The sequence below is a fragment of the Podarcis muralis genome, chromosome 15 (genome assembly GCF_964188315.1).
Source record: "Podarcis muralis chromosome 15, rPodMur119.hap1.1, whole genome shotgun sequence".
Classification (NCBI taxonomy): Eukaryota; Metazoa; Chordata; class Lepidosauria; order Squamata; family Lacertidae; genus Podarcis; species Podarcis muralis.
The window spans coordinates 31,661,147-31,673,780 of NC_135669.1; the positions used below are offsets into that span (position 1 = coordinate 31,661,147).

At 45.7% G+C, this 12,634-nt stretch overlaps 1 protein-coding gene across 5 annotated transcripts in view; it reads left to right on the forward strand.

Moving 5' to 3' along the window:
* Positions 1–12,634, forward strand: part of MMP28 (matrix metallopeptidase 28) — a 29,357-nt gene that overhangs the window by 12,277 nt on the left and 4,446 nt on the right. For 4 of the 5 annotated variants that reach the window (XM_028708374.2, XM_028708375.2, XM_077919261.1 and 1 more), the window contains 4 exons: positions 3,970–4,191; positions 5,822–6,067; positions 8,413–8,562; positions 10,634–10,801. In XM_028708374.2, the coding sequence (XP_028564207.2) occupies positions 3,970–4,191; positions 5,822–6,067; positions 8,413–8,562; positions 10,634–10,801 (786 nt within the window). The remainder of the gene's footprint in view (positions 1–3,969; positions 4,192–5,821; positions 6,068–8,412; positions 8,563–10,633; positions 10,802–12,634) is intronic. The other variant, XM_028708377.2, reaches the window with a different exon arrangement.

Consider the following 12,634-nt stretch of genomic DNA (forward strand, 5'->3'; position numbering starts at 1 on the left):
TCAATGAAGCAGAAGTAGATGTCTTTCTGGAACTCTCTAGCTTTCTCCATAATCCAGCGCGTTTGCAATTTGGTCTCTGGTTCCTCTGCCTCTTCTAAATCCAGCTTGCACTTCTGGGAGTTCTCGGTCCACATACTGCTTGAGCCTTCCTTGTAGAATTTTAAGCATAACCTTGCTAGCGTGTGAAATGAGTGCAATTGTGCAGTAGTTGGAGCATTCTTTAGCACTGCCCTTCTTTGGGATTGGGATGTAGACTGATCTTCTCCAATCCTCTGGCCACTGCTGAGTTTTCCAAACTTGCTGGCATATTGAGTGTAGCACCTTAACAGCATCATCTTTTAAAATTTTAAATAGTTCAGCTGGAATACCATCACTTCCACTGGCCTTGTTATTTGCAGTGCTTTCTAAGGCCCATTTGACTTCACTCTCCAGGATGTCTGGCTCAAGGTCAGCAACACCTGGGGTGTACGAGACATCCATATCTTTCTGGTATAATTCCTCTGTGTATTCTTGCCACCTCTTCTTGATGTCTTCTGCTTCTGTTAGGTCCTTACCACTTTTGTCCTTTATTATGGCAATCTTTGAACGAAATGTTCCTTTCATATCTCCAATTTTCTTGAACAGATCTCTGGTTCTTCCCATTCTGTTGTTTTCCTCTATTTCTTTGCATTGCTCGTTTAAGAAGGCCTTCTTATCTCTCCTTGCTATTTTTTGGAAATCTGCATTCAATTTCCTGTATCTTTCTCTATCTCCCTCGCATTTTGCTTGCCTTCTCTCCCCCGCTATTTGTAAGGCCTCATTGGACAGCCACTTTGCTTTCTTGCATTTCCTTTTCATTGGGATGGTTTTCGTTGCTGCCTTCTGTATAATGTTGCGAGCCTCCATCCATAGTTCTTCAGGCACTCTGTCCAGCAAATCTAAATCCTTAAACCTGTTCATCACTTCCACTGTGTATTCATAAGGGATTTGATTTAGATTGTATCTTACCGGCCCAGTGGTTTTTCCTACTTTCTTCAGTTTAAGCTTGAATTTTGCTATAAGAAGCTGATGATCTGAGCCAGTGGAAGATAGTGACCAGGAAAGCTGTGTGTCTGCACAATTTGCTGCCCAGGCACCGTTGATGGGTGACTTCAAGGCCCTGGATACTCTCCCTTGGTCACTCCTGGAGCTTCCTGCCCCCCAGTGGAGCAGTTTAAGGAAGCCTCACCGCCCCTCCTGCTCGTGTGAGGCACAGTGGTGTGGGGGCTTGCTCAGCTGGAGGGCTGGGCAATGTCTCTCGCCTGCTTATTTCTCCCCTAAGGTGGGAAGGAAGAAGTAGCCAAGATACATTCCAGACATTGTGGTATATCAGTATATCGCGATATTTAGCTGCTGATATATCATGGTGTTGAAAAGCAGATATCACCCAGCCCTGTTGTCAAGCAGGACACCTTGCCATGCTAATCCTTGCTAAGCTTGGCAGGTGGGAAAGAATGGCCAGGGGAGACCATCTTATAGACCAGGCAGATTCATCAGTCTTCTGGGCATTCTGGTTCTTCTGAACCATTTAGGATGTCATAGTTCACAGCCAGCACTTTGCACCATGAAAGCTGCAGGCAGGATCTTGTTTTTAGGAGCAGTTAAAGTAAGCTCTGAACAATATTCTTGTGCATTGGGAAAATCCAGGTGCTGGGACTGGACTTTCCCTGTTGACCAGATCCCCTGCCTGGAGATCTTTCCTAGACAGCCGAATGAGCAGCTGTGCTTTAGGCCAGCCGTGGGAAATGTAAAATGGGGAGATTAGGCAATTGCTCTAGGAGGCCTCAAACTGCGCCTGACAAGGCAGCATCTGTTCCTGACGGTGGGGGAAGAAAAAGCCAGGACTCTGCGGCCCAGTTTGCCTCTGTGTTGTTTTCACATGTCTGTCCTTTCTGACATGAAGCAGACCACTCTGTTGGCACGACTCCCACATTCTCACCCTTCGGCAATTAAGCCTAACTATATGTCAGTGGGATAGCACTGTGTAATGTAGCAACAACTTGGGTGACTGACAGCTTGGCACTTAATGCAAAAGAATGTAAGAAGACCCCTGCAGTTGGATCAGACCAAAAGTCCGGCACTCTGGTCTCCCAGTGGTCAACCACGTGCCCCAATGGGCAGGGCGAGTCTGATGGGTGTCTGTTTTGATTCAGGAGTAAACAGCAGGTTTTCCGGGGGCCTAGAAATCACAGGACAAACAGAAGAGTTTTGCACCAGAAGGACCCTCTGGACCAGACCCATCTTAGCTCCATCTTAACTACTTCTCCACTGCCCTCCAACTCGCTCCTGCAAAGAAACACACCTGGGATTGGATTGGGATTTAGAAATATGTGTATCTTCCCTCTGGGAACATGACTACAGCTTGAATCCATTCCAGGGATCCTCGAGGGCAGCGCTCAGATGTTTGAGTCATGTTTCAAGAACGGAATTTAATCACTGCAATTGCTTTGGGGGGAGTTAAAACAGGTTTGCACCACGCCCAGGGTTAGGTGTGACTTTTCAGCCCTGCTGCGGGTTGCAATGGGAGATGGGAGATTGGGGGGGGCACACAGAAAGTCAGGAGGCCACAACAATTGTTTGCTAGCCTGCATTAGTCATTTGAGGCTAGGGGCGGGGAGGACATGTTTATGATTACCATTTTATAAGTCTTCCAGCCCAGTCACCTAGAGACATTTTTTAATCGCCGCAGGAGAGTGCCTGATTACATGACTTGACAAGAATCAGGCTTTTGACAGGCACTGTGTCCGAGGGAATATTTTGAAAACCTTGATATTAAGTTTATCAGCATGGAGTTTTTATTCCTTCCCAGAAAGTAAAGTTCTATGATTCTCAGTAAGAAGAGAGAGTTATTTGTTTACTGGTTCTGTTAAAAAGACAAGCAATCTTTGCATATTATTATATGCATGTGCACTGTAACCAGCACATAAACAGATAAATGATAATGATAATATTATTTAATTCCCTCCCAGCCCCAATCGGAGGTCTTCTAGGTTCCCTTGACATCTGCCTCAATAGTTCTTGTGAGCTCATTGTTTATCCTGTGTCCTAGCAGGAAGCCAGCCCTCCCCCCAACAGAGAGGAAACATTTTTTAAGAGGTTTTCAAGCTAAAAGAAAATTTTCTTGTCTCTTTGTATGGAGTTAGGAGGGGAGAGAAGTCTTGTTCAGTTCACGTTTAAAAGGGAACCTACCTGATTTTGCCATTTCCAAAACAACACGCAAACCGAAACACAGCCGTGCACACTCCTCCGATTTTTGCAGTGCAGTTCTGCAGCTGAGTAATGGGTAGGGGGAAATGCAGATCTTAGGGTACAAGGTGCATAAAAATGCAGATATTAGTGAAAACAATGCTCAAAAATTCATTAGATCAGGCAAAATTGCCTTGCAGAAATGTGTGTGTTAGGATACATTGAATACAAACTTGTGTATATTAGGAGGAATTGGCACTAAAATGCTGGTGGATTTTCATGAGGACTTCAAATGAGCCTTAGGAAGAACTTTGTGACTGTAAGAGCTGTTTGACAGTGGAGTGGATTCCCTTGGAAGGCACTGAACTCTCCTTCGTAGGAGATTTTAAAGCAGAGCTTGGATGGCCATGTGTCAGGTACAGTGGTACCTCGGGTTAAGTACTTAATTCGTTCCGGAGGTCCGTTCTTAACCTGAAACTGTTCTTAACCTGATGCACCACTTTAGCTAATGGGGCCTCCTGCCTCCACCGCGCTGCCGGAGCACAACTTCTGTTCTCATCCTGAAGCAAAGTTCTTAACCCGAGGTACTATTTCTGGGTTAGCAGAGTCTGTAACCTAAAGTGTATGTAACCTGAAGTGTATGTAACCCGAGGTACCACTGTATTCTTGAGCAGTGATTCCTGCATTGCAGGAGGATTGATGAGATGACCCTTTGGGTACCTTCCGACTCCTCCAATCTATGACTCTGTCTCTTCCTTTTCATAGGTGGCAAATGGTACAAGCGACACCTGACTTACCGAGTGGTGAACTGGCCCCGGTACTTACCTGAGCATCAGGTGCGCCAGGCAGTGAAAGCAGCCTTTGAGCTCTGGAGCAATGTCTCCTCTTTGGTTTTCTGGGAGGCTGCGGGGGATCCTGCCGACATCCGCCTGACCTTCTTCCACGGGGACCACAACGATGGTGTGGACAACGCCTTTGATGGACCAGGTACTCCTGTCCTCCCTTTGTAAGCCCTTGGAAAAGGGATGGCAAAGCCCTGGCTTGCCAGGTGTTGCCAGGCTCCTAACGTCCATAATCCTTTGTTGCTGGCCAGGCTGGCTGATGCTGGTGGGAGTTGGGAGTCCCACAACACCCAGAGAGCTGCAAGTCTCCCACCCATGTCTTGTGGAAGGGCAATGGCCCAATAGTGGAATAGTCCCAGGTTCAATCCCTGATAGCATCTCCAGGTACAGTCGTACCTTGGAAGTCGAAGAGCTTAGTTTCCAAACATTTTGGCTCCCAAACATTGCAAACCCGGAAGTGACTGTTTCAGTTTGCGAACTATTTTTGGAAGCTGAATGTCCAACGGGGCTTCTGCGGCTTCCGATTGGCTGCAGGAGCTTCCTGCAGCCAATCAGAAGCCGTGTTCTGGTTTTTGAACGTTTTGGAAGGTGAACGGACTTTCAGAATGGATTCCGTTTGACTTCCAAGGCACGACTGTACTTCCAAGTGTTTTGCCATTCCTCAGCAGGAAGGTTTGGTTTGGGGCTTTGGTGAAATGGGTATTTTACAGTGTCTACGACAGTTAACCAGATTTCCAAATATGCCTCTGGACCCCCCCAAAAAAGGTTAGGGACTCCTGATCATTTCTTTTACAGTTGTGCTAATTGAGTGTTCGAAAACAACAGCGCACAAACAAGACAACAAAGAAATGAACTGTGCATAAATAAAAGAAACAGAAAGCTCAATTCACTTTTACAGGGATCATAATAAAATAGATTCCTATAAGGGATGTTTTGAATGTAAGATTCACAGGTTGATAAAGTAGCCTCGCCACAGAGAGGCATGTGAAGTGCAGTGTGCTGGTTTTATTTACAAAGCATATTGACGGAGATCATACAACATCAACATGGTCTTGTTGTGAAATCTCTGTTGGAACCCTCTGTGGTGGACTCCCCTTCACTGGAAGTTTTTGAGCAGAGGTTGTACGGCCATACATCGGGGATTCTTCAGCTGTGATTCCTGTATTGCAGGGGGTTGGACTAGATCAGTGTTTCCCAACCTTGTGCCTCCAGCTGTTTTTGGACTACAATTCCCATCATCCCTTGCCACTGGTCTTGCTAGTCAGGGATGATGGGAGTTGTAGTTCAAAACAGCTGGAGGCACAAGGTTGGGAAACACTGGACTAGATGACCCTTGGGACCCCGTCTGATCCTAAAATTATTTGATCCCATTAAATGCTCAGGCAAGGCAATGCCCCATACCCTCCCAAGCCCCCCATGCCTAGAGGGACCCAATGCAAACTTCCAGTGTTTAGCAGTTTTGAGTCTGACTGCAGCTTCTTGTGAGGAATGGCAGGATTTGAGTCGATTTCATTGGACAGGAGAACTACCACAGGGTCCGGGGTTCGAGATTGCTTCACTTTTTAAACATTATTTTTGGCATGATTAGCTTAATCCGTGCCTTGCATTGTCCTTGTGGAAAATGAAGGGTGGTTTACGAGTATTTTTGATAAACAGAAGGAATCCTTTGGTCTCCACGAAGACGAGTCCCAGAAAAGAGGACTCCTTGTCTTTTAATGTGTGGATGAGACTGCTGCACTTGGGAGGTCTAATGGCGTCTCCTCTCTCACCCCCAGGGGGTGCCCTGGCACATGCCTTCTTCCCCCGCCGGGGCGAGGCTCACTTCGACAACGACGAGAGGTGGTCGCTGGACAGCGGGAAGGGGCGCAACCTCTTTGTGGTGGTGGCGCATGAGATCGGCCACACTCTGGGCCTGGAGCACTCCCCTGTGCGCAGTGCCCTCATGTCCCCTTACTACAAGAAGCTGGGCAAGGATTTTGTCCTGAACTGGGATGACATCCTGTCCGTCCAGAACTTATACGGTAAATGTGGCTCGCTTGTGATTTATTGTTATTTTATTGTCTTTGAATCTCACCTCTTCATCCAAGGAACTCAAGGTGGCGTACATAATTCTCTCCCTTCATTTAATCCCCACGACAAGCATGAGAGGTAGACCAGGTCACAGCCAGTGAACTTTATGGTCAAGTGGGAAATTTTAACCCTAGTCTCACACACTAACCACTACACCCCACTGGCTCTCACCACTACCACATCCTGTGCCTGTTTTCTTAAGGAGGAGGAGCACAGATCCATGGTTTCTTAAGCGGGATGATGCTGAACTGCTGTAAACTAGGGATTGTTTGACAGTCGCACCAATTGCCCTGGACGGTGGTGGGTTCTCAATCCAAAACTGTATGGCTATACATATATCATTTTCCACACCTTTGTTAGGGGTTTTTAAGCAGAGGCTGGATGATCACCTAGCAGGGAAATTGCGGCAAATAGATTTAGGTGGTTGGAAAGGATGAGCTTTGAGGTCCTTTCCAACCGTTTGAATCATATGAATGGGGATGGAAACGAGGGATGCTTGAATCTGGCAGTTTTTGTCTCTCTCTGGCCACCTTCGTCCCATACATTTAAAGCACCATGAAACCACTTCATCAATAGGGGCTGCATCAATAGGAGTATAGCATCTAGATCAAGGGAAGTAATAGTGCCACTGTATTCTGCTCTGGTCAGACCTCACCTGGAGTACTGTGTCCAGTTCTGGGCACCACAGTTCAAGAAGGACACTGACAAACTGGAACGTGTCCAGAGGAGGGCAACCAAAATGGTCAAAGGCCTGCAAACGATGCCTTATGAGGAACGGCTAAGGGAGCTGGGCATGTTTAGCCTGGAGAAGAGGAGGTTAAGGGGTGATATGATAGCCATGTTCAAATATATAAAAGGATGTCATATAGAGGAGGGAGAAAGGTTGTTTTCTGCTGCTCCAGAGAAGCGGACACGGAGCAATGGATCCAAACTACAAGAAAGAAGATTCCACCTAAACATTAGGAAGAACTTCCTGACAGTAAGAGCTGTTCGATAGTGGAATTTGCTGCCAAGGAGTGTAGTGGAGTCTCCTTCTTTGGAGGTCTTTAAGCAGAGGCTTGACAACCATATGTCAGGAGTGCTCTGATGGTGTTTCCTGCTTGGCAGGGGGTTGGACTCGATGGCCCTTGTGGTCTATTCCAACTCTATGATTCTATGATTCAAACAGTCATGGTTTCTCCTAAAGAATTCTGGGAGTTGTAGTTTCTTCAGGGTGTTGGGAGTTGTTAGGGGACTCCATTATTCCCCTCCCAGAGCTACAATTCCCAGAGTACCCTGTGAAAAATTAAACCACTCTGGGAGTTGTAGCTGGGCGAGGGGAAAGGGGGTAGCCAAATAACTCTCAGCACCCTTAGCAAACTTCTCATGATTCTTTGGGGAAACCCATGTGATACTATGGTGCTGTAAACGTACGGTGGGGGGGGGTGTCCTCAGTTTCTAATTTTTCCATTCATATGTTCATTTCCACATCATTTTGCAGATTTTCTTTTAAAGTCCTAATGAAAAAGCCCCAGCATTTTAGTGCAAAATTTCTGCTAACGCTCACATTCTTGTATGCAATTTTGCCTAATACAGTGGTACCTCGGGATGTGAATGGGATCTGTTCCGGAGCCCCATTTGCATCCTGAACAGAACACAAGACACGATGGTGCATCTGCGCAGGTTGCATTTTGCCGCTTCCGCGCATGCGCGTGATGTCATTTTGAGCGTCTGCGCATGCGCAAGCAGTGAAACCCGGAAGTAACGGCTCCGTTACTTCTGGGTTGCCATGAAGCGCAACCCAAAAGCGCTCAACCTGAAGCACATTCAACCTGAGGTATGACTGTATAGTGCATTTTTATGTTGCTTTCACCAATATATACATTTTTGTATACATTACTAAGAATCATAGAATCAATGAATTTGAAGGGACCCCAAGGGTCATCTATCTCAAACCCCTGCAATGCAGGAATCACAGCAGCTTAGCTGAGAAACTGCATTGCAGAATTCAGAAGAGTGTGGATTATGAAGGATGACTGTGTTTTTTATGCAACTTTGCCTGATATATACACAAAGTGTGCCCTTCGCCCTCTGCTTTGACCCTGACTCACCCTGAGCCTTAAGTCCAGGACAGGTTGTACAGCTAAATACCACATATTTGCATGGACCCAGATTTTTAAATTTTATTTCTAGCCTGGCGGTACACCTCTTCTGAACATGGAAGTTTGAAATAGGCAGTGTCCATGAGCCCTTTCCAAGAATAGACACTCAAGCCCAGTGACTGTTTTGATGGGACCTTGTGATTTCTTTTTGGCAGGCAAGCCTCCCCGGGGGTCTGTGGTCCAGCTCCCAGGAAAATTATTTGCTCACTTCCAGGACTGGAGCCAGGATCTTGAAGGCACTGAGCACCAGGGCGGTGACCACAGTTCTCATTACTGCTGGTCATTCTTTGATGCCATAACCATGGGTAAGAAGAGATAGTGTGTCAGCTAGAGAATGGGTGCAGGGTGGTGGCCAAAGGCCAAACTTGGACAGTAAAATTCCTGTGGAGACTGTCCTACTGCATTAGGCACAACCTTTCAGAGTTGTTTTGATTGGATTAAATACTTTGATTTTTCATTTCTTTTCACCTATGGTAGAATGACCTTTCTGGAGTTTGTGTCTCATCATCATCATCATCATAATTTATTATTTATATCCTGCCCATCTGGCTGGATTTCCCCAGCCACTCTGGGTGTCTTATTTTGTACCCCACCCTGCTGTCTAAGAAAGATGGTTTTTAAATGCTTAGATAAGAAAGCGTAAATGAATAAAGCTCCTTAACAGGTTCTTCAGCAGACCGTGATCCTAACCCTACTTACTGGGGAGTCAGCCCCATATGTTCAATAGGGCATATTTCTGGGTAAACATGGTTAGGACTGTGCTGTAAAAAACTTTGCACAGACTGCTTTCTGGGGCAGTTTCCTAAGGGAAGCCAAATTCCAATGGATCTCGGGCTACACAAATTATCCCTAAACAAAGTTGCGTGTATGTTGTGTCAGGAGAAGGGCACTTTCATTTTTGTTTCCCTGCATCAGTTTTTCTGTGGAAAACTGCATGGAAAGTGTGTGGGTTTTTTATCGCAGTATTTTCCATTGGTTGGGATGAAAACATTCCCCAAACAGAGGACTCTGTTGGGAATTTCTGGGGGATAATTTATGCCCTGTTCTGTTTTTAGAATGAGAACACTATAACCACTTCAGTCTTCTTCCCAGGATCCATTTGTGTGGAGTTTCTTCCACACATTTCATAATCTTTTTCTACCTAGAAAACAACAAACCCAACCTATAATGGATAACAGGCATGTTTGCTACCATGCAGGTGGCAATATATCCAGGAAGGATTATGTTTACTTCTGGGTAAAATCTGCAATTGAAAGTGCACTTGGGGTAGATTCTACTCTCACGACATGATCCACTGGGGCAGATTCTGGGGGTGGGGGTATTTTCAGAATTCCAGACAGCTCCCTGCCCCCCCCCCCATTAGCCCAAGTAAATTCCTCAATCCCCTATCAGAGTCCTGTAGTTCTGGTCACCTCATCTCAAAAAGGATATTTAATGGTTCAGAAAAGGGCAACTGAACTGATCACGACTCCCATGTGAAGAAAGGTTACAGCATTTGGAACTTTTTAGTTTAGAGAAAATGTGAGTAAGAGAACAATAGAAGTTCATACAATTGTGAGAAGGTGGACAGAGAAAAGTTTTCCTCCCTCTGTCCAAGTACGAAAAGTTGTGGACACCCCACAAAGCTGAATGCTGGAAGATTCAGGACAGATAAAAGGAAGTCCTTCTTCATAATTAAACTATGGAACTCGCTCCCTCGGAGGGGCAGTGATGGTTTTAAAAAGACGATTGAACAAAGTCATAGAGGATAAATCTATGGGCAGCTATTAGCCAAGATGCCTGTGCCCTTGACTCCACAGCCGGAGGCAGCAGTGCTTCTGAATACCAGTTGCTGGAAACCACAGGAGGGGAGAGGGCTCTTGGGCTCAGGTCTTGCTTGTCGGCTTCCCACAACCATCTGGTTGGCGACTGTAAGAAGATGATGCTGGACTAGATGGGCCAATGGCCTGATAATAATAATAATAATAATAATAATAATTTATTATTTATACCCCGCCCATCTGGCTGGGCCTCCCCAGCCACTCTGGGCGGCTTCCATAAAAACCAAAAATACAATAAAATATCACATGTTAAAAACTTCCCTGAACAGGGCTGCCTTAAGATGTCTCTTGAATGTCAGGTAGTTATTTATCACTTTGACATCTGCTGGAAGGGCGTTCCACAGGGTGGGCGCCACTACCGAGAAGGCCCTCTGCCTGGTTCCCTGTAGCTTTGCTTCTCGCAATGAGGGAACCGCCAGAAGGCCCTCGGCGCTGGACCTCAGCTGGCTCTTCTTATGTTGATATATTCCTGCAGGAACCCTAAGTACCTGGGTTTCTGATCTCTCGCTCAAAGACACAGAACCCTCTCACGCACCTTCTCTTTATTTTTGAACAGACCTGGAAGACAATCTCTATATATTCAAAGGCGGCCATTACTGGATTGTATCCAAAGGAGGTAACACTACTGGTCCAGGCTTGCTCCGAGCCATGTGGCCAGGGCTCCCGTCCACCATTGATGCTGCGGCCTTCTCTGAGGAAGATGGGAAGTTCTATTTCTTCAAAGGTAGCTTGACTGGAGTTGTCTGGGAGGTGGGGAGTCCACAGTACAGATCTTAACATCATCCTGGCACTTCCCAATGACCTTAGTAAAGCTCCTCTCTTTGTAAGCCTCCATCTTCCTATCTGTGATTTGGACGTAAAAGCAGTGCCCTGCCTTTCGAGAACATGCTAATGATTATTGAAATACCAGAGAAGTTACCAGACGGCAAGAGGCACTCAGATGGGAGGAGGGGCAAAGTAGGGTTGGTGAAGCTGTGGCCTCTGGAGAATCCTGAGGGCCAGAAAGAAAGGCCTAGAGTTACACATTTGGCCTCTGAGCCCAAGGTCCGCCATCCCTGCTGTAGTGGTTAGCCAGTATTTAGCACACCCACTTTTTTTATTGGGAAGATTGAGGCTGAGAGGAGAATCTAGAGCGGTGGTTCCCAATTAGCTTAGTACTGTGTACTTTTTCAAAAGCCAAGCCATGGACCCCCTAATTTTGATATCTCTGTGGTAGTTTTTGTTATGTGAATGGTACCACAGACCCGCCGGGTGAGTTATGTAGACCCCCCCTGGGAACCCCCCACAGACCACAGGTTGGGAACCACAGATCTAGAGAGCCCACAGCTGAGATTCAAACCAAGGACTTCTGTTTCCAAGCTCAAGTCATCTTACCCCACTGGGCTATATGAATTTAAGTTGTTGTTCAGTCTTGGCACCTGCTCCAAGACTCTAGTCATACACCTGCTTACTCAAAATCAAATTCCCTTTGAATGCCTGAGAATTGGCTTCCCATTAAATCAAATGTGTTTTAGATTTGCGTTGTTAAGATCATAAGGTAAGCCCTGCCGCCATCTCCTGGCTGTTAGCTGAGGTGCAGTCTGGAATTCTAGTATCCGGGACTTAATGAACTTTTATGGGGAGGCTTAGATAGCCCAGAGGCGTAGGAAGGTCAGGAGGTACCCAGTACGAAAAATTCTTGTCACCCCCACATTAATCCCGCCCCCCTGCAAAAATGGTTTTACGTTATTTTATATTTTATTGCAAAGGAATGTGGATTCTGGGCCTCTGATAACAAGTAGGTGACTATGGGCAGATACTTAAATCTACAGGATGGATTGTGTTTTGGCTTGTGTTATTTTATTTATATTTATTGTTTATTTATTTAATAAAATTTATTTTTAAAAACCTGCAAAGTGAACTTTTTATTGAAAATGCCTGCTCCACTGAATTGAAATTTCAGCCTTCACAACATAGGAAAACGGCCAGTTAAACAGCTATTTTCGTGAAGGAGGGTCAAGATATTAACTGATATGCATGAAATTTCATATATAGCTATATAATCCCTAGTGTAGTAAGATAAGACCTTTGGAGCAGGCATTTTTGAAAACAGTTTTTTATGAACCACCCTAGTAGGACAGTAATTGTTCCTTGATAATTTGTCACCCCTCTCCATGATGGCACCTGGGGCAGACCACCCCCCTGGCCCCCTTTTCCCACACCCCTGAGATAGCTATGTGTATTATGTCATTTGTGAAGCATACAATTAACATCTCTCTCTCTCTCTCTCTCTCTCTCTCTCTCTCTCTCTCTCACACACACACACACACACACATACACACACACACACTACCTGCATTCCATACTTCTACATTCCTGCTAAACCAAAATCTTTTTTAAAAAAACCCTCAGTTTGGCAACCTTGGCAAAAAAAGAAAAAAAAGGAAAAGGAAATAAGTCCTCTGAGCATGTGCAGTTTCACATTTTATGTCTACAGGAATAAAAGCAGGCTTTGCTTTATGCTGCCCTGATGGCGTAAGCACACTTAGAAATGTCCCTTTCTGTTGCGGAAAGAACT